Below are 21,558 nucleotides of genomic sequence, written 5' to 3'. Positions count from 1 at the left end.
TACTTTGCATGTCAAGCAGGCACACATGGGAAACCCAAGACTCGAAGTTCAAGACACATATCCAAGGTCTAGTGATGGCTATGTATGTGCCAGGGTCAGGTCCTGTGACTGTTGCCCCACGCCCCCTCCACACAGCCCATCCTGTGTAGGAGAGAGGAGCTGAATTTCATAATTTGGGATCATGTCCTTCTCTAGTTCTATTGTATCTGACAGACTGGGGGTACCTGTGACAGCATTCTGTGCGTGGGAGATCAGAGTCCCCAAGAAAGACGTTTTTTCCTACTCTCCTCTTAACTCTGCTTTGTTTTGTACAGGTCACCACAAATGGCATCATTGCCATGAGTGAACCCCCAGCCAAAGAGATCTCTCCGGGCTTCTTCCCACCAACATTCGGAGCGGTCGCACCCTTCCTGGCGGACTTGGACACGACAGATGGCCTCGGGAAGGTTTATTATCGGGAGGACTTATCCCTGTCCGTCACTCAGCTGGCTGCAGAGTGTGTCCAGAGAGGGTTCCCAGAAGTCCCTTTCCAGCCCAGTAGCGTGGTGGTTGTCACTTGGGAATCTGTGGCCCCCTACCAGGGACCCAGCAAGGACCCCGACCAGGAAGGCAAGGTAAGGACCTCCCAGGTACAAGGGCAAATAGTCAACAGGTTGGTTTTGCACACTTTGGTCTTCCTTGAAGGAAGGGAGACACTGGAGTAGGTTAAAAAGTCATCTCTAGGTCTAAGGTAACTTTCTTTTTTTTTTTTTTTTTTAAGATTTTATTTATTTATTTGACAGAGAGAGTTCACAGTAGACAGATAGGCAGGCAGAGAGAGAGAGAGAGGGAAGCAGGCTCCCTGCTGAGCAGAGATCCCGATGCGGGACTCGATCCCAGGATCCTGAGATCATGACCTGAGCCGAAGGCAGCAGCTTAACCCACTGAGCCACCCAGGCGCCCTAAGGTAACTTTCCAGGACATGCTTCTCTTTTTCCTTAGAAAAAACAATTTCACTCCACCATTATTTAATTTTTATAATATTACAGAGTAGAGAGAAACTGGAAAGGGCCAAAAGCACTCCATTTAAACAGAGGATGTTCCAGGTTTGGGACAGGGGATGTCCCAAAGTGGGTACCACAGATCACCAGTTCTACAAGATAGTCCTTGGGAAAAAGCACCCCCATGCTCAGATAAGTTCGGGAAATGCAAAACTTGATCTCCCCCTTGATGACTCACTCTGAAAAGCCCTGCAATAAAGAAACCTGCTTAATTTTAAAGAAAAAAAAAATTTAGCCGTCCCCAAACCTTTTGAACATACTCTTTTTTCCCTCCCAAATAAAATACATTACGTCCTGCAGAACACCCTTTGGGAAAGCCTGCTATGGGCCTGCGGGACACATCTTGCTTTTTTATCTGTCTGATGCTCTATTTGAAAACTGCCTAAAAACTTCAGTTTCCCAACTGTGTGTCCCTTCTACTTGAGTAGTGAGGACCCAGCCCCGTGGACAGAGCCCTTGCCCCCCTCTTGGGCCTCATCTCCCCTTACCCGCTTCCTTTTCTGCACACTCTTTGACATAGCTGCCCTCTCTGCTTGCTGCGTCTCCTCCCTGACCCCCCACTACTGGTGTCCAACCCATACTTGATGCTCTAGACTCACACAGCCGCGTCTGCTCCCACCCCCCAGCTTTGGGCACTTACTGTATGTTGCTTGGGCTCAATAAATGTATGACGAATGGTGAGTGTGGTTAATATGTTTAATGGCCATGGAAACAAATTCTAAGGGTAAGGATTTGCTACGTGGCATGAGATTTAGGTCACTGTCCAGAGGTAGCATCTCTAGAATTTTTGGCTACCCTTCATGCAGAGGGTGATTCATTAAATGACTGGAAAATTTCATGTTGACAAAGCCTTAGAGATATTTAAGTGGAGCCGTCCTGGAGTACCTGGTTCTTGCTACAAAAATACTTCTAGAATGAGGTAAGATGACGGCCACCTCTGGGCTTTCTCTGTATAGTCTGGTGAATCGAACGATTTAAATCTATCAGTATATTCCCGAGTAACTGAATCTCAACTCATCTTCACAGAGAAATACATTCCAGGCTGTTCTGGCCTCCTCTGACTCCAGCTCCTATGCCATCTTCCTCTATCCTGAAGACGGTCTGCAGTTCTATACGACATTCTCGAAGAAAGACGAGAGCCAAGTTCCTGCTGTGGTTGCATTCAGTCAAGGTGCACAGGGATTATTCTGGAAGAGTGAAGGAGCTTATAACATATTTGCTAACGACAGAGAATCAATTGGAAATTTGGCCAAGTATGCTTTCTTTGTTCTCCAGTAGATTCTCCCCGTAATGATCATTTTATTGTTAAGATGATCATTTTATTATTTTATTAAGGATGATATAATGGGCCCTAAAGAACATTACCTAAAATTGTTCCCAGAGATTTAAATGTTGTATATAGTTTTTATATTATGTAGTGCTTTTTTCCTGATGAACTCAAAGTAATATACTCTCAGAACAAATAGACATACCTTTTTTCAGATACCATGCTCATCTGGAAGTTTCTACCAGCTCCTCTGTGAGTCTACAATTAGAAATAAATGCTATTCAAACCCTGTCTCCTGAACCCAAGCTGAGAAAAATCTTCTCCCCCCACATGGACTAGGAGAGAAATTCTTACAACAGATTTAGGGTTCTCGGGGCGCCTGGGTGGCTCAGTGTGTTAAGCCTCTGCCTTCAGCTCAGGTCATGATCCCAGGGTCCTGGGATCAAGAGCCCTGCATCAGGCTCTCTGCTCAGCGGGGAGCCTGCTTCCTCCCCCCTACCCCCGCCTGCCTCTCTGCCTACTTGTGATCTCTGTCTGTCAAATAAATAAAATCTTAAAAAAAAAAAATTAGGGTTCTCGTGGGCTATTTTGCAGAATCTGGGAAAAGTGGGGAAAGCTCAGACTGCTTTCTTCTAAAACTAGAATCTTTCCCCTCCCATTGGGCCTTAAAAAGTGAAGAGAGAGCAGTCTCCCTCCCATTTTCATGTAGTCCAACTAAGTCTAAAACCCCCCTGCCCTTGGCTTAATGGTGTGCTTAGCAAGGGGCTCTGTGTGGTAGAGAGACCCCTCGTCTCTGCTGCTTGCGTGTTTCACTGGTGTGATCACTCCTCGCCTGGCTGGGTGCCAGCTTCACACGTTGTCTTGCTCCACAGGAAGCTGAGAAGAGAACCGTTCTTCACACCACACAGATGCAGTAGACTTAACTAACTTCCAGAACACAGATAATAGTAAAATAATTCAGTGTGATGAGTTTCAAGTGTTTATGGCCTTTGTTTTTATAATCATTTATGGGATTGTAAGTTTCTGTGATTTTAATTTTTTGCAGTGGCTCTGTTTAATAACTGGCTTGCAAAATTACTAAAACGTAGCCGTTGGATCTCTTGAGCTGGCTGGCGGGTCCCTGCATACCACTGCCTCTCCCGGAGTCCTTGGACAGGCAGACTGAGCACACATCCCTCTCCTTCTGAAGGCTTTCTCAATTCCTCATCCCCTGTCCCACCCCCGATGTTGGGTTCTCCACTGGGTAATGTCTGTCCCCTCTTTTCCCATGTAGAAGCTGGTCATTTTCCATAGTTTGCAGGAGGAGAGCTTCCAATCATAGACACAGACGCACAGTAAAAATGGTGGAGAAGGAAGAGAGATTAGGGTCATTCTACTGTGGTTTTTAATTACACAAGGCCTTTCGGATCTGAATGTCCTTTGCAATTCACTATAGGGACAGGAAAAGGTAAACTGAGACTTGTCCGAGATTCCACAGCTGATAGAGCTGGCATTTCTGATAATCCAAGTCTGTACTATGTTCACTCACAACACTTCTGACACCACATGGATGGTTTTTTTTTTTCCCAATACCTACCGATTCTCTCACTCTCCGGGCATCTCTTCACTGTCCTACAGTTCAGCTGGGTTCTGATGCAGACAGCCCCGGCTGAGCACAGACCCTGAGAGACTGCCCCCGCTTTGGAAGCCAGCCCTAAGCTCCAGGTGCTATACTCCCTGCACATCTGGTCTGCCAGCTATAAGTCAGGGGTTTCTGGAACACCCCCCACCCCAGGTTCCATAACTTTGCTGGCATGGCTCACAGAACTCAGGAAAGCACTTTTCTTACTACACCGGTTTATTTTAAAGGGTGCAACTCAGGAACAGGCAAATAGAAAGAATGTATATGACAAGATATTGGAGGGAGAGGGGGCTTCAATCTTCCGTGCCGGCTCTGGGCACACCATCCTCCTATGCTCACCAATCCCAGAGCTCTCCTAACCTCATCGTTTAGGGGATTTTATTACATAAACATGTTTGATGGGCTCCTTGGCCACTGGCTGTTAACTCCGTCTCCAACCTCTCTCCCGTCTCTGGAAGTCAGGTCCTGGGGCTGAAAGTTCCAACCCTCTCATCGTGCCCCGCTGGATGGAAGCGTCCATCCCGTCTCCATCCTGCAGCTCCCTAGGGTCCCAGTCACCTGTCTTCTCATGAGCATGCGAGGGACGGAGATTACGAGGATTTTAGGAACTTGTCTGCCAGAACCAGAGACCAAGACAGAGTAGGCAGTGGGTTTCAGGCTGACCCCCAGATCCCCGGGACGACTCCAACTTGCGTAGTGGGGGCGGTTTGTGGGTTGCTGGCCCGTTTCTAAGAAACCTGTCCTTCCTCCAGGAGCAGCAACTCGGGGCAGCAGGGCGTCTGGGTGTTTGAGATCGGGAGCCCCGCCACAGCCAGCGGCGTGGTGCCATCCGACGTGAGCCTCGGACTGGACGATGGAGCGGAGTACGATGACGAGGACTATGAGCCGGTGACACAGCTGGACCTGGAAGACGCGAGCACGACACCTTTCCCCCACGAGGCCCAGGGGAGGGGAGACCCAGACACGCACAGCGGGCCCCGTGTCCTCGCCCCCCGCCGCCTGCCCACCGAGAGACTCCCCAGGCCTCCCACGGAGAGGACCAGGTCGTTCCAGCCGCCCGCGGAGACATTTCCCCGGCAGCCTGTGCAGGTCATAGACGTGGACGAAGTCGAGGAGACGGGAGTGGGTGAGGCCATTTGCCACCCAGCGGGTCTGTCCAGGGGCAGTTGGATCTCCTGGTGGGAGTTCTGCTGGAGGGTGTCTGTCGCCTTACGTGACGGTTTGGGGGGAGGATGAGAGCTGGGGACAGGGAGGCGGCCCTCGCGGCTGTGGGGCTTTGCTGGACGGGCCTGATGGCTTCAAAGACCCCGAGGGATCTTTGGGGATCAGGGCTGTGGCTATGAGGCTGCTGAGCCGGCGCTCTTTCAAGTGTCTCCTGCCTCCTTTTTGGTCCTGTTTTAAAGAGAAGATGGCTTTGGAGTTATTTTGAAAGTCAGATTTTCTTGTTTGTGACTTCTGGGATCGGAAATAGATTCACCCACCTGAAAAAACAGTTTAGAAATTTCTTTGGCTATTTACCCCGTTTATCTTTGACGTTTGTTTCCTCTTGGTTTTGGAATGAGGGTGGTTGATTATTTTTTTCCTCCCAGGTCCTGTCAGCTTCAGAGTTGGTTTGTGAAGATGTAAAAATACAAAACCAATGGAGTTACCCTTTTATTTATTTATTTTTTAAAGATGTTATTTATTTATTTGACAGACAGAGACCACAAGTAGGCAGAGAGGCAGGCAGAGAGAGAGAGGAGGAAGCAGGCTCCCCGCGGAGCAGAGAGCCCGATGCGGGGCTCGATTCCAGGACCCTGGGATCATGACTTGAGCTGAAGACAGAGGCTTTAACCCACTGAGCCACCCAGGCGCCCCTGGAGTTACCCTTTTAGAGATGCCTTTTTTTGAAAGAGAGTTTTAAAACACAATCCTTTCTTGTCAACCATATTCTTTCGGATTTTTGTTACATTTTTGATAGAAAAACCATTGGCGCGCCAGCGTGCTTTGATTTGTCTTATAACAGATGTTCCAACTGAGCTGAAGGACTGATTCGGCTTCAGGCTGACCTGTAACCTCTGACATCCACATTCATGAGATGGTCCAAGCCTCCACATGATGCTTTGATTCTAGTATGAGGTTATAAGGCCCCCAGAGAAATCAACTCCATCCACAAGATTCACTCAATTTTTATTTCTCTTTACTTCCGATTTGCTTCACAGCAGTTGTTCTAAATGTCTGTTCTTCTTTGAGTATCCCAAAGCTCGGACAGGATCTGGTGGCCCTGGGAACTGTGCTTGCTCAGCTTCCAAGGCACAGACATGACGAAGTTACCCATTATGGCATGAGGAGGATGTGGGTTCATGGCTCAGAGCTCCCCTCCACATCCTGGATTTCCTGGGGCGACATTAACAGCCCTCAGCACACAGTTCTCTGCCCTTAAATAGCTGGTTCCAGACCAATTCCCCCAGATATGGGGAGTATGTTGACTCGCCCGTGTGGAGTCTGGAGTCTTACTCTGCTTTTCCCCTATCTAGGTGTCTGTGGGATTCTTATCTATGAAGCCATCACTTTGACATGAGATCAGAGCTAGCACTAATGACTTAGGGAGGTATATAGATAGTACTTGGTCCTGATCAAAGCCTAGATTTGAACCCCCAGTGTGTCTAAAACAGACGTTTTTCTGTTCCTCTGTCCCATGGCTTTCTTTCACTGTTTTTATGAGAAAGGCCAGTTTTCTGTAGGCAGCCGTACATTCCTGGTGTTATTTGAAAAGTCGCCTGCAGATTCACAGGCCATCAGGGACACACTGGGAGCTGGGCCACAGCTGGAGCCGAAGCAGTCAGTCACGTCCTGTGCTCAGCTTAGGGCCCAAGTGTTCCCAGTGCCAAACGCCTCCTTTATACGCACTGGAAATTCCCGCTTGTGTAGACGAATTCCCGCCTGTGTAGACAAATCCCATCTACCTAGGTTAAACTTTACTTTCTTCTTCCCTCATAACACTCAATTACAAATTGGATCATTATCCCCTCGAAAAGCCCATCCCTCCTCCGGCTCCTTGAGCTTTTGAACTTCATTCTAAGTTAATTTGCTTTGGATTATAAAATTTAATGAGATGATTCATAATTCTCACAAAATGAAGCCGGGAGGTAGGAATTTGAAATAGAAATACTTTTTGTTCTTGGGTCAAAGAGCTTTAGACCAAGTGTGACCAGGGAATTATTTCTAATCAGCTTCTGCGTATAAGAGCTTCTGAATTTTCCCCTGGGGGAGAAAAAGGAAAAAGTTTTAAAATATTTTCAGGTCATCAAAATGACAAATTTTAAGATATATGTATATACATATATAATTATTTTTAACCACAATTAAAAGATAGTACGAAAAAAAATTTGAGTTCTGTCCCAAAATGTGAAGCTAATCTGACCCCATTACACAGGTACCATATTAAGGTTGGTATTGGGTGGCGGTGACCTAGTATTGATACAGTGATAATACGGATTCAGTGATCCAACCCATTGGATTATAGCATTTTTAAATAATACCTCTGTGATTTCTCAGACTCCTTCTAGATCCACTTGCCGTGGTGGTTGGACTGCAGGAGCCACCGCAGGACCTAGGTGGCTATCGGCAGTGAGCGCCGGCCCAGAATGCCCCCACAGATGGGAATTCCTGCAAGGCTTGGGCACGCACGGGACAGGGAAGCCTGGCCCCCAACCGTGCAAAGTGCTGACGGCGCGCTGTGTTTTCTCCGAACAGTGTTCAGCTACAACACGGACTTCCGCCAGACGTGCGCCAACAACAGACACCAGTGCTCTGTGCACGCCGAGTGCAGGGACTTCGCCACCGGCTTCTGCTGCAGCTGCGTGGCCGGCTACACCGGCAACGGCCGGCAGTGTGTTGCGGAAGGTAATTGGCTTTGGGGGTGCGTGCGGGGCTCAGTCCATTAACAGTCCCATTCCTGGTTTCGACTCAGGGTCATTATCTCAGGTTGTGAAATTAGGCCCAGGGTTGGGTTCCACTCTGGGCGTGGAGCCTGCTTTGGATTCCCTCTCTCCTCCCTCTGCTCGCGGGCTCTCTCACGCTCTCTCTCTCTCTCTCTCAGGAAAGGAAAGAAGGCATTTGGCTTTTATGTGTTCCATTTGTGCAGGGAGAAGGAGGGAGTGGAGTTTTTGTTTTGAAATGTTGGCCTCTACCCAGCTCTGCGAAGGGGGAGTAGTGTTTTTTGTAGATACTAGACTTTAAGTGATATTTAATCTCTCGTTACCATTCTTTCTCATCCTTTTCTAACGCCCGTTTCTCAGGGAATGCCCACTTTAGCACCGTGGTGAGGTCTCTTTCTTTCCTGTGCTCTGTCCTTCACCGTCTTGGAAATGACTGCCCGTGGGAGCCCAGCTTCACAGCTGCCCCTCGTGTGGGACCAAGGCTGAAGTGTTGAAAGAGTGCAGCCCGGACCAGGCATGGTGAATGCCTCTCTTTTTCCTCTGTTCCTTTCCAACCTCCTCCATGGTGTTGTTCAAAGACCTGAGAGCTTGTGAAACCCCAGCGGGGCCACAGTGGGCAGGCGTGGACCAAAGTTTGTAGTGGGGAAAGTGTGTTCCAGCACCTTTCCCCTCAGGCTGTCCTCTCGTTGTGCCCCTGAAGTCCCAGCATGATGATGGCGGGACATGAGAAGTACGCCACTTAATTCTGGAGCACAAGACCCATTGTGGGGCTGACGCCCAAACCCCTTAAGCTGTAGGTCAGCATCATTCCTTGCTTTGCCCCCAAGAGGACCAACCGGTGTTGATGCTCTCGGGTGAGCAGGAGAATCTGGGTGAAAGCCTAGACGGTCAGGATAATGATACTCAGAGAGTGAGACCTCTGGGAGCCTGGGGCTATAAACTAAAATTAAAACAAGAGCAACAGAAACCCGACCCTACTGAACCTTTGTCCCCTCAGACACCAAGTTACCTCACTTGTCACTCATTGGTCATTTTCCTCGTGTTGAATGAGGAACCTCAACTGTTCTGCAAAATTTGACTAAATTAAGGCGCCTGGGTGGCTCAGTGGGTTAAAGCCTCTGCCTTCCGCTGGGGTCATGATCCCAGGGTCCTGGGATCGAGTCCTGCATCGGGCTCTCTGCTCGACAGGGAACCTGCTTCCCTTCCTCTCTCTCTGCCTGCCTCTCTGACTACTTGTGATTTCTGTCTGTCAAATAAATAAATAAAATATTTTTAAAAATTTTGACTAAATTAAACTCAGTTGGAGTAATTAAACTCAGTTGGTTTCTGTTCTTCACATCGCCAGCCATAGCTGTAGTTAAATCAGTTATTTCAATTTGCTAAAAAATGTTTCCTTCTGGGTCACAGTGAGATAAAGTGAGTTTTGCTAAATACCATCTGAAGAAATGAAAGAAAATTATGTCTATGTCTCATGTAAATTCGGGGGGATGTTCTGAACTGTAAATATGTTCTGTTTTCTTTGAAATCCCACTACCCCAGGTATGACGTGCCTTTGCTTCTTTGTTTCTGGCTTGGCTTTTGTACTTCTCTCGCCCTGAGAGAAGCTTCCACAATCTGCAAGGAGAGCTCATTCTCAAAGAGCAACCTCTTAGCTCTTCCCACACCAGTATCAGAGCTGGAAATGCTGAGCAGTTTGTTTGGAGGCAAGCTCAGCTATAACAGACTGTCCAGCTGCATATTTTGACATTATATACGCGCCCCATAATAGTTCTGTGGTTTAAATATTTGTTGGATTCCTGCTACTTATAAAACTATTTTCTGGCTCAAGGTTTGGTGGAAAAAATTCGTTTGGTTTCCTTCGCTTGGCTTTCCTGCTTGTTTCTGTAATTGTTTGGGGGATGCATTTTTTCACTATTAGTCTTCCAACTGCATAGCACTCCCTGGTGTAATGACACAATCTGTGTGTAGAAGCACTGTGTTTATCGAGCATGCCTTGTCTGGTCAGTGACCCTGCATAATGGCTTGGGTGTCCTGAACACAGCAAAAGATCTGCACAAGGGTCCGTCCGTGTGTTGGCATCTGTCAGTATTTGGTTCCTTTCTTCTAGCTATGTGTTCTGTTGCACGTGCTCAAGGGTGAGCCCGTCTGTCAGGGTTACTCAACAGACTTTACTGGGAACTTACTGCATTCCGAAAACTGTGCTGAGTCCCAAGGGAAGGAGCTGGGCATGAACATCCTGTCCCTGGTAATCTAGGAAGAGAACCAATGTATGTGCAATCAATAACTGATCGAATTTAATTGTGCATCAAACCTGAACAGCCCAAGGTGACTTGTTGACCTCTTCCTTCAGTTTTCTTTTTTTTTTTATTACCTTTTTTTTAAACTAACATATAATGTATTATTAGCCCCAGGGTACAGGTCTGTGAATCAGGCTTACACACTTCCCAGCACTCACTATAGCACATGCCCTCCCCAATGTCCATAACCCAACCACCCTCTCCCGCCGTACCTCCCCCCGTGACCCCCAGTTTGTTTGATGAGATTAAGAGTCTCTTATGGTTTGTTTCCCTCCCGATCCCATCTTGTTTCATTTTTTCTCTTCCCTACCCTCTCAACCCCCCACTTTGCCTCTCAAATTCCTCATATCAGGGAGATCATATGATAATTGTCTTTCTCTGATTAACTTACTTTGCAGCATAATACCCTCTAGTTCCATCCATGTCATTGCAAATGGCAGGATTTCATTTCTTTTAATGGCTTCATAGTATTCCATTGTGTATATGAACCACATCTTTATCCATTCATCTGTTGATGGACATCTAGGTTCTTTCCATAGTTTGGCTACTGTGGACATCACAAAAACAGACACAAATCAATGGAACAGAATAGAGAGCCCAGAAATAGACCCTCAAGTGTATGGTCCTTCAGTTTTCTTAAAGCTATAATTAACACCCTTGTTTAAAGCATAGAGTTTGGTGGGTTTTCGGCTCTTCACTCATTTGGGCAACTATCACCTCTGTTTGGTTGTAGAACACTTTTATCAGTCCAGAAAGAAACGCTGTACCTACTAGCCGTCTTCCCCACTTCCCCCGGGTCCCCTGTCCCTGTCCGCAACTAATCCATGCCCTCTCCTGATGGGTTGTCTTCTTCAGAAATCTTTCCATCTCATTCCACGGAATCATACAATATGGAACCGTCCAAGTCTGGCTTCTTTCACTTAGCAGGTGTTTCTGGGGTCCGTCCGTGTGTTGGCATCTGTCAGTATTTGGTTCCTTTCTTCTAGCTATGTGTTCTGTTGCACAGTTATACCAACGATGGGCATTCTGGCCGTGATGAACAAGGCTACTAACAACATTTGTGTACAAGTTCTTGTGTGGACCTAGCTTTCCTGTTCTTTGGGGAATATATTTAGGAGTTGGAATTTCTGGATCATATGGTAACCTTCAGTTTTCTTATTTTTAAAAAATTTTTTAGGAAGATTTTATTTATTTATTTGACACAGACAGAGATCACAAGTAGTCAGAGAGGCAGGCAGAGAGAGAGAGAGGAGGAAGCAGGCTCCCTGCTGAGCAGAGAGCCCGATGCGCGGCTCGATCCCAGGACCCTGAGATTATGACCTGAGCTGAAGGCAGAGGCTTAACCCACTGAGCCCCCAGGTACCCCAACTTTTCTTATTTGAATGCAAGAACAACTTCATTTCTTTAGATCTGACATTTTCCTGATTAAACAGGAACAGATGCACCTCCTAGATCTTCATGAAACATAGAGGCATATGTTACAGCAAATGAAAGTTTACTGTATTGCCCTGAGTTAATCCCTGTTGGCAATTTTGTGTATATCTCTTTTGGTATTTTCCCCCAGGTATATGCTGACACTTATTATTAATGTGTTTTTTAAAACAAAAATATTATTCTTTATATATTATTAGGGAATTTATGGCAAAAGCTTTTAAATTTCCATAGTACGCTGTGTATCTTTCCCAGTTGTCTGAATGGAACAGTCAGCTGTGACTACGCTCCAGCCTACAAGCTGGTCGGGGCCATTGGCCACATTGTGTGGTGCGTGACATCTGTGGTGCCTGTGGCTGTTGCCTCTTGGGCTGACGGACAGTCCTCACACTTGGCAAGAGGACCGTAATTGAGCCTAAGCTGTGTGTTAAGATGTGTGATAGATCAGGCCGCCAAATGTCCCAGACTCCCAGGACCATCCGTTCCGGCCCTCTTTCCCACCCAGATTACTCATTCTGTCCATTAGACGCTCAAAAGTGATCAGTGATGGGATCACCTAGTTCTGCATCACCTGTGACACTGTTCTTCTCCTGAGATTATCTCATTTGTCCCCGAAGTTCCTCCATCACACGTGGCTCCCGTCGGAGCTCCTTCCGTGCTGTTATCCATCAGCATGGGAGGGAGGCGGGATGCTGGAATTTCTAAGGCTCACAGATGGTTGTATGTACTGTCTTCTTGAGGACAACTACTTTGACTTAACCCAAGGCCCTTTACCCCAATGCTGTTCTGCCTCTTTGCTTTATAGGTACAGGTCCAGGATGCCTGGGGGACTCAGTCAGCTAAGGGTCTGCCTTCAGCTCGGGTCATGATCCCAGGATCCTGGGATTGACTCCCGCATCAGGCTCCTTGCTCAGTGGGGAGCCTGCTGCTTCCTCCTCCTCTACCTGCCACTCTACCTGCTGGTGCTCTCTCTCTCTCTTTTACTCTCTCTCTGTGACAGATAAATAAATAAAATCTTTTAAAAAATTAATAAATAAAATCTTTAAAAAAATTTTTTTTAAAAAAATATAGGTATAGGTCCTACCAGGCACGTTCTTCTTTTTGAAAAGGCTGGCCTTTTTGTTTCCTGCTCAGGCTCCCCCCAGCGAGTTAACGGCAAGGTGAAAGGAAGGATCTTTGTGGGGAACAGCCCGGTCCCCATCGTCTTTGAGAACACTGACCTCCACTCTTACGTGGTGATGAACCACGGGCGCTCCTACACGGCCATCAGCACCATTCCCGAGACCGTTGGCTACTCTCTGCTTCCCCTGGCCCCTGTCGGAGGCATCATTGGATGGATGTTTGCAGTGGAACAGGATGGATTCAAGAATGGGTTCAGCATCACAGGTAAACTGTCTCAGACATTCCAGTCAGTGGGCCGCCCGGGGGTGCCTGGGGAGCCTGGGCGTGAATGGAAGGGGAATTCCAGGTCTGCAGACAACTTACTGATGAGCGTTTGGGGGCTCCAGAAAGAAGATGTTGGGGTAAAACCATCATTAATTTTGTCATTAGTATGTACTCACTAAGGCCATCTAGAATTGCATTTTGATCAGGGAGTGATTTCGTGGTAGAGGTTTTAGAAGTCTCCAGCGGGGCCCATGAGGTGACCTCATCCAGCCTCCCATCCCGAAGTGTTTCTCGAGCCTCCCATGCCTCATTCTGTTTCTCAAGCCTCCAAATTCCCAGTCAACCTGATCTGATATTTGCTTCGGTATCTGCTTGGAGAACAGAAACTTTTCATTTCTAGCTGGAAAATTAAACCTGAGAGACACAATCCTCTCAAGTCTTAGAAAACCTGACTTTCCTTGGAGCTTTTTAGAGGCTTTGCCCTGTCAGGGACAGTTCAGTCTTTAGTAGACACATGGACAGATGGTCAGGTGGGGGGAGCATTTTCATAGTGTGGCCGTGACGCCTCCCACGTCCTGCTGAGGCCAGCTCCCCTGTGCATGTTGGAGGCCCTTTCCTGGAACAGCTTGGATACGAGAGACTGTGTCCTTCCTCTCTGGCCACTCCCAGGACCTGGAGCCTGCTCTGGGTCACAGTACTCATCGCTGCCTCTGAGCCCCTCAGTCTGTTATCTCCCCACTGCCTCGCCTGGCTGGAGCCTCAGCCAGACTTTATTGCAGAGACACCGTGAGGCAGGGTCCCTAGGCTTTGCATGGGTAACCCTCCAACAGCTACAGAGGCTTCTGTAAATGTGACCATTTTAAGAAAGGAGAGGATATATATTTGTAAAGGGGGGCACCTACCCATAAGATATCAAATGCATGGCATAATATTTTTTCCCTCTCTCCCCCAGGCACATATATCCTGAGTATTATTACTGAGTTCATGTTCTCATGCAAACATGCTCCTTCCTTTGCACACACAGTGGAGCTTTGCAGTCAGACCACAGATGCTGCTCCTTCCTGCACAGCTTTTCAACGTGGTGTTGCTTTGTCTGTGGGTTCATGTAAACTGGCCATATTTCGTAACAACTATCGTCAGCCCAGCCGAGGGAGACTTGACAAATCCCCTGCCACAGCAAATCTGTGTTTCGTTTTGACAGTGGCTCTTAACTGCCCTGGGACCTGGATTAGCACTTGGATATCTGCCTGGGACTGGGGTCCTTATTATAAAGCAGGGGTTGTCCCATTCTCTGCCAAGGGGCAGATCGTAAATATTTGCTTTGCCTAAATATTTTTGTCTATACGTCTCCCTTGCAACTCGGGAGCAAAAGCACCGTAGCTCGTATGTAAATGAGTCAGTGTGGCAGTGTTCTGATGCAACTTTGCTAGTGGGCACTAAAACTTAATATTCATATAATTTTCACATATTATATATGTGAAATATGTATGATAATATACATAATAGGAAATGTTATTCTTTTGGCTTCTTAATAAACCATTTAAAAACATAAACATCATTCTTGGCCCCAGGGCTGCCGGCCAGAGTTCGCCCCGGGGCTGTAGTTTGCCAGCATCCTCACCATCCTGGGGGTCTGCACATGTGGAAAAGGGAAGAAGCTGGTAGTAGAGCAAGGGTTTCTGCCACTGTGGGGCTGCACAGGCTGAGGGGAGTTGTTGTGCCAACCCCCGTCGTGAGTGCTCCCTGAGCGGTTTTGGGGACCGGTGATGGTGTGCAGCGCACTGAGCTGTTCCAGCAGTTGTCACCACCACTTGGCATCTTGGAGCCCTTGACATTTGACGGAGCACTTTTGTAACATGCTTTATCTCATCTAGTCTCCACAAGGTAGCCTGTATCCATCTTTATCATCAAGACACGGAGGCTCGGCGGTTGGGTAACTTGTTCCCGTTCGCTCAGTCAGTACCTGGCACAGCTGGGAGTCAGACTCCTGTCCTTGGCATCTCCCAGCTCTGTCCCTGAGCCCACCACGTCCCAGAGGCTGGTGCGGGGCTGGAAAGCAGCTTCTCTCCTCTGTGTGTGTTCAGCGGGGCCGCGTGGAGGTCCCGGCTCTGCCCTCAGTGTCACCAGCTCTGTGTCTCCCGACCCAACTAAAGCGCTCATGGAGGAGGTGCGAGTCTCCTCGGGCAGCACCCCCACGCCTGGGGCTGGCCTGAGGGGGACTTCCCAGACGGTAGAATGGGGGACTTCCCAGATGGTAGAATGATGGGCCTTGCTTTCCAGGAGGCGAGTTCACCCGCCAGGCTGAGGTGACCTTTGTGGGGTCCCCGGGCAAGCTGATCATCAAGCAGCAGTTCAGCGGCATTGACGAGCACGGACACTTGACCATCGACACAGAGCTGGAGGGCCACGTGCCCCACATCCCGTTTGGCTCCTCCGTGCACATCGAGCCCTACACAGAGCTCTACCACTACTCCCGTGGGGGTGAGCCGCCAGCGCTGCATGGGGGGCAGGGGGGATGGGAGGTAAGGAGATGGGAGGGAGGGGCCGGGGGTAGCGGGAGGGTTGTGGGGACAACCCTAGCTCCCCACTGACTCCAGACCCACCCACTGCTCCAGCGGCCCTACTACGCCAGGGTGGTCTCCTGGGCTTCCTGGCAGGAAACAGATGGGCGCTAGTTTATTAAAATCACCTTTTCCTCTAATTGCAGACATAATAAAGACATAGAAAAATAGTGCCCCCAAAAAAGAAATTACACATAATGGTAAAACTGGGGCATAATTATTATTAGGTTTAAATTATTTCCTTTCAGCCTTTTCTCCATTTACATATAAAATACCCCAGCAGAGGCTCCTGGCTGTCTGGGTGGTAGGTGGGGGGGTGGACTGGAGGATTTGAAGGATTTTTAAAGATTATTTAAAAATAAAAATCTTGAAAAATACCCATTACAAATAAATTAAAAAAAATATATATATATATAATATTTCAGTATAGATCTTGTAAGTCCTAGGGATATAACCTACAGCATGGCTGTTGTATCTGTATGTAAATATATGTGCATTTGTATATATGTATATACCTGTATTTTAATTTAGTATTTCACATAATTTCACACTTACATTAGAGTTGAAAGTAACACAATTTCGACCTGCCATTTACCCAGTTTCACCAATTGTTAAGATTTTGCCATATTTATTTTATCATTCTCTTACCTAGAGATATATATATATATTTTTGCAAATAATACATTTTTGGAAAATAAGTTGTAGTCATTGTGATTGTCCACCCTCTGAATAAGTCCCCCGTTTTTCTTAAGAACAAAAATATTCTGTTATGTGGACACAGCACAATGATCACTGTCAGGAAACTTGACATTGATGCAGTATTATCATGTTCTCTACAGTTGGGTATATAGTTTTTCATTTAAATAGAATTGCAGTGGTACCCCATTATTATATCTTCATTTTCCAGTTAATTTGAAATCCTGAATACTTTATAGTTCATTCAATAGGCTTTGAAAATCCTTTTTAATGAATCGGCACTACTCTTTTATATGGCCATTAATTTAAACCATTCTCTTCTCTAAAGCTTACGTTATTTCCAATTTTCCCATCCTATAATGAGTTCCAAGGACCATCTTCATCATAAATCTTGACCAAATTTCCGATTCTTTCCTAAGATTCAATTCCTAGAAGTAGAGTTGCTGAGCCAAACAATAGAAACTTTTTGAAGTCTCTCATTAAATTGCCATCCAGCAAGGTTGTACTAATTACCACGGCTTGTGGCCTGATCAGGCTCTCCTGGAGACCACGTGGCTTGGTAAATGGGAGCTGGAATGAGCAGCGGGACCCTGGCTGCAGTCAGCCTGCGACCAGATGGTGTTTCTGGCAGCGTAGCACGTGGGAGCTGGACAAGAGACAGCTTATACTAATCTTTTATTTATCCTCTGACTTTTGTTATGAACTACAGCAGAGCACACAAATATAAAGAGCCTTTTATTCTTTCTTTTTTTTTTTTTAAATAGGAAGTTGAGAGTTTCGTCATATGGTTGAAAATCAGGCTCTCTCCTGAGCGGGAAGACTGTCTCTCTTCTTCTCTCTTGAGGTTTGCTCAAAGCATTTTAGTAATTTTCCAGAAATTGGCTACATGAAACCCACTTAGTGTCTTCTTTTTATTTTTTATTTTTTGTATCAGAGAACTACTTCATCTAGAGTGATACATAGCAGCCACTATTTGTTGAATCCCAGATGCGATAACCTCTAGAAAGCTGCCAGCTCTCTGCTAGTCACGATGTCCATGCCACATCAGTGGTAGTATATCATAGTAGCGTTAGCCTGTGTGGGTCCAGAAATTTGACACACATTATCTCATTCTCACCCCTACCCACTTGTAAAAGAAATGGGGGCTAAAGAGGTTGTAAGTGGCCCACGATTGCACAGCTTGCGCGCGCCGGTGTAGGTTCAGGTGAACCTGCTTTTCCGTGTGTGCCCTTTCCACCAGACTCGATCTCTCGGTTGATTCTGGGTGGCTTCAGAAGCCACAGAGAGCCCTTGAGGCGAGAAAGCGGGAAATATTACCAGTGCCAGCAAGACCATAACAGTATGGGAGACCGAGGTAGCACAGAAGTAAACGGTCTTAGGTACTGTTCCATCCAGTCGCTCATCTGGGCAGAGACTTCTGCTCGCTGTTTGAAAGCCCTCGACTAAACCTCTTGCCCCGTTTGTCACCCTGCCTTGTCTCCCTTCTCCGGCCGCCGCATCGCAGTGATCACGTCGTCCTCGTCCCGGGAGTACACCGTGACGGGCCCGGAGCAGGACGGCGCCACCCCCTCCGACATCCACGCTTACCAGTGGCGCCAGACCATCACCTTCCAGGAGTGCGCCCACGACCCCTCCCGGCCGGACCTGCCCAGCACCCAGCAGCTGTCCGTGGACAGTGTGTTTGTCCTGTACAACCGCGAGGAGAAGATCTTGCGCTATGCACTGAGCAACTCCATCGGTCCTGTGAGGGGTAGGAGTGGCAGCCTGGACATAACCTCTCTCCTCATCCTTCCATGTGGGGCGGAGCGGACTGTTCAAGGCCACAGCCGGCTTTGGCAGGGCATTTGAGCGCACTCGTGCTTGGCCATGAAAGGAGCGTGTGCTCAGGGTCTGAGGCTCTAGGCAAAGCCAGTGCAGGTCCGGCATGGAGCCTCCGCACCCCTGCCCAGGGGCAGCACGTCACTGGCTCCGAGGTCCGGTCTGGGGTTGCTCTGGGCTGCATGCGGGAAGCTGGCATTCGGAGAGCTTGCATGCTGTCTGCGTGTCACCCAAATCTTCCAGCCCTACGGGCTCTATATGCTTGGGGTCCAGCATTAGGCTTTTCTCTTTTTAATTCTTTTTGGTGCTCCCTGCATACCCAGGCCACCTCCCCAGCCGGCCGTGTTCATCCTTGCTTAGCTCTATAAAGCAGGAGGAGGACAGGTGTTTTTCTCCCTCCTGTGACAGCTGGGCCCTGGGCATTGGTGGTGGTACTTTTTTTTTTTTCTTAAAAGGCTCCGCATTAAACATTCTAGGCTTTGCCAGCCCTGTAGTGTCTGAAGATCTCAGTTCTGCCATTGTGGCACAGAAGCAGCCATAGACTATTTGCAAGTGAATGGATGTGGCTGGTTTCCAATAAAACTTTATTTACAAAAACAGGCATGGATCTGGAGGGACATGCTTTGCCGATCCCGCCCGAGGGTGACATGGGAATCCGGTGGTTTCTAGGCCAGGACCCTCTGGGTCATCAGCTGGGCCTTGCTCTCTGTGGAAGGAGGAAACCCGCAGGCATCCCTGGATCACTCACTCGGCTTCCGTGTCTCTCCTTCACAGATGGCTCCCCGGATGCCCTGCAGAACCCTTGCTACATCGGCACTCACGGGTGTGACACCAATGCCGCCTGTCGCCCTGGCCCTGGGGTTCAGTTCACCTGCGAGTGTTCCATAGGCTTCCGAGGGGACGGAAGGATCTGCTCTGGTACAACCATCCCTTCTGACTTGTGGGGGCTGGGGAAGAGGCCAGGAGGAGGTGTCCGAAGTCTGCAGACCAGAGGGCTGAGTGAAGAGAGGGAGGGGCGAGGGGAGCACCAGGGCGTGTGCCAGGCCCCACACTTGGGGTTCTGGTTGTCTTGAAGAACTGAAACACTGTCCCCATTAAACAACTCCCCATTCCCTTGTCCCCCTGGCCCTACTTTCCATGAATATGACTCTTTACATACCTCATAGAGTGGCCTTACACGGTCCTGTCCTTCTGTGACTGGCTCACTTCTCTGAGCATAGTGTCCTCAGGGCTTACCACGTGGTAGCCTGGGCCCGAATCACTTCCTGCTGAGGCGGGAATCGATTCCGTGGCCTGCACACACTGCTGTCTTTTTAACTCCGTCTGTCTGTGGACTCCTGGGTTGCTTCGATTTTTTGGCTGGTGTGGGTGATGCCGCTGTGAACCCGAGTGTATGAAATACCGGTTTGGCTCTTCCAGCGCCTTCACACTTCTCCGCTCGGCGGGGGTCCCATTTCACATTCCCGGCAGCAGCGCACGGGGGCTGCCCTCCGTCACATCCCGGCCAACACTTGCTAATGCGGTTTATTTATATATTTACTTTGATCGTAGCTGTTCCACTGGTGGCAGATTCGTTCCTTTTTCTGTAGCTGAGAAATGCTGCGGCTCATCTGAGCGAGCCGGTGACACTGGAACGTCTGACCGGGGGTCTGACTCACGCACGAACGTTACGCTCACTGCCTTCTCGCCAGACTTACTTGATTGTAGTTTAACTTTGAATACTTACCCGTGACAGCTGCATACTAATATGTTCTTTTTTTAAGATTTTTTTTTAAAGATTTCATTATTTATTTATTTATTATTTGTCAGAGAGTGGGAGCAGCAGACAGAGGGAGAAGCAGGCTCTCTGCTGAACAGGGAGTCCGGTGCGGGACTCGATTCCAAGACCCTGGGATCATGACCTGAGCCGAAGGCAGACACTTAACTGACTGAGCCCCTTAGGCGCTCCTGATTATAATATAATTTTGCATACTTACTCATGTGTTTGTGACTAAGTTTTAGGACATTACCGAGGGTCAGTTAGCTGACTCCTAACTCAGTGAGGAGCCCATCCAGCAGAAGCAAGCAGTGCAGGAGTGTCAAGCACTTAAATCAGAGCAGCCTAAGTCTGCAGCCGAGGGTTCGCTAGCAGGTGTCGCAGATGCTAGAAGGATGTCCCCCCAGTGAAAGAGTGGCATGCACCTGTATGTTTGGCCAGAAAGATGACCAGTCCTCTTGAAGGATTGGGGTCTGAGAACCCGGTGAGCCATGAAATCGAGGGGTGATGCCTGGGGTCTGGCATCCAGCCCTCTGACGAGTGGCAGATTTCATGTGCTGATTTAACATAAAGGTTGGCAGGTCCTACTGTCACTATGTTCCTGTATTTGGCTCAGAGTAAGGTGCTCACTGGGGCATCTGAAATAATGGGGAGCAGGGACATGTGCTTGTAGGAACAGACCGTGTAACAGTTTAGCCTGCTGATGGCTTTGTACAGGTGGTAGAATCCAGTCCAATGCTCTCCTTCCTTGTAACAGACGACTGGGAAGGGGACAGAGTTCCTACGTGCCTCTAATCATCAGAGTGTTCCAGAATTTCCCCCACATGGCCCAGCAATCCTACATGGCTGAGCTGGCTCAGGCCAGTCTGAAGCAGCATGGTAGCTGGGGAGTGGGGGGCAGAGCCCTCCCAGGGCCAGGAAGATGGTTTTGGACACCGTGCAGTGAGGGAGCTCCCTCACTTCTCTGCTGGAAGCGTATACCTTCTTGGTCTTTACATGGCCCTACCTCAACTTCGTAAGACGAACACATGTGAGTAAAGCTTGGAGACACCCCAACCCACTGCTGCTGAGCCATGACCTCCGGCTGTTTCATCCACTCCCAGCACCTGAGCGGACCGTAGTGGGAACGCTTGCTTCACCTCCCAGCACACGACCCGGCCGTACCTTCCCTACTCTGTTGCTGTCACAGAGAACCCTCTCTGTGCTCGCTCAGGAAGACAAGTGGTCGTGTGTGGACTTGCTTTTGTTCTCTGGTTAGTCCTTGTTCTGGGGGATTAGCACGATGGAATGTGAGTATATTCCCGGTCAGGCTACTGTTTTGTTCAGGGTCACTAGAACATGCCTCAGAGTGTTAAAGCATCGAGACGTGAGGCTGTTGGTAGGAAATTGCATTAGGCAAATCACATCGTGTGTTATTTTGACCTGGGAAGTGACTTAGAAGAGAATGAGAATGAGCCTTTGCAACTCTGTTGTGTAACACTGATGTGATGATAGATGGCATCCCCAGCAAGCCCGGTGTTGGCGACACGTTGCATGGTGTCCCTCCAGCATAGCTTGGAGAAGGTTTCCAGACAAATCGCAGAGATCTGCTTCCAGGATGACTCCCATACATTCCTCAGCCGGGAGTCTGTAGAGATCGTTTTGGATGACCCCTCTTCGGGTAATGTTGGGCACACACAGGCACGTAACAAATCAGTCATGAGACTCTCCTCAGAGAGCCTGGCCCTCAGAAAAGGGGCAAATTAAGATTGGCTGAAAATACATG

General features: G+C 48.4%; 1 protein-coding gene across 1 annotated transcript in view; it reads left to right on the top strand.

Annotated features, from left to right (window-relative positions):
• Positions 1-21,558, top strand: part of NID1 (nidogen 1) — an 81,067-nt gene that overhangs the window by 25,219 nt on the left and 34,290 nt on the right. Inside the window, exons 2-9 of the mRNA XM_004777759.3 lie at positions 315-614; positions 2,067-2,293; positions 4,681-5,054; positions 7,664-7,813; positions 12,711-12,962; positions 15,243-15,443; positions 17,724-17,969; positions 18,812-18,955. Coding sequence (XP_004777816.1) covers positions 315-614; positions 2,067-2,293; positions 4,681-5,054; positions 7,664-7,813; positions 12,711-12,962; positions 15,243-15,443; positions 17,724-17,969; positions 18,812-18,955 — 1,894 coding nt within the window. The remainder of the gene's footprint in view (positions 1-314; positions 615-2,066; positions 2,294-4,680; positions 5,055-7,663; positions 7,814-12,710; positions 12,963-15,242; positions 15,444-17,723; positions 17,970-18,811; positions 18,956-21,558) is intronic.

This window comes from Mustela putorius, unplaced genomic scaffold (genome assembly GCF_011764305.1).
Source record: "Mustela putorius furo isolate JIRA1106 unplaced genomic scaffold, ASM1176430v1.1 tig00001075_pilon_pilon_pilon, whole genome shotgun sequence".
Classification (NCBI taxonomy): Eukaryota; Metazoa; Chordata; class Mammalia; order Carnivora; family Mustelidae; genus Mustela; species Mustela putorius.
This window is presented reverse-complemented; position numbering and strand designations above follow the sequence as displayed.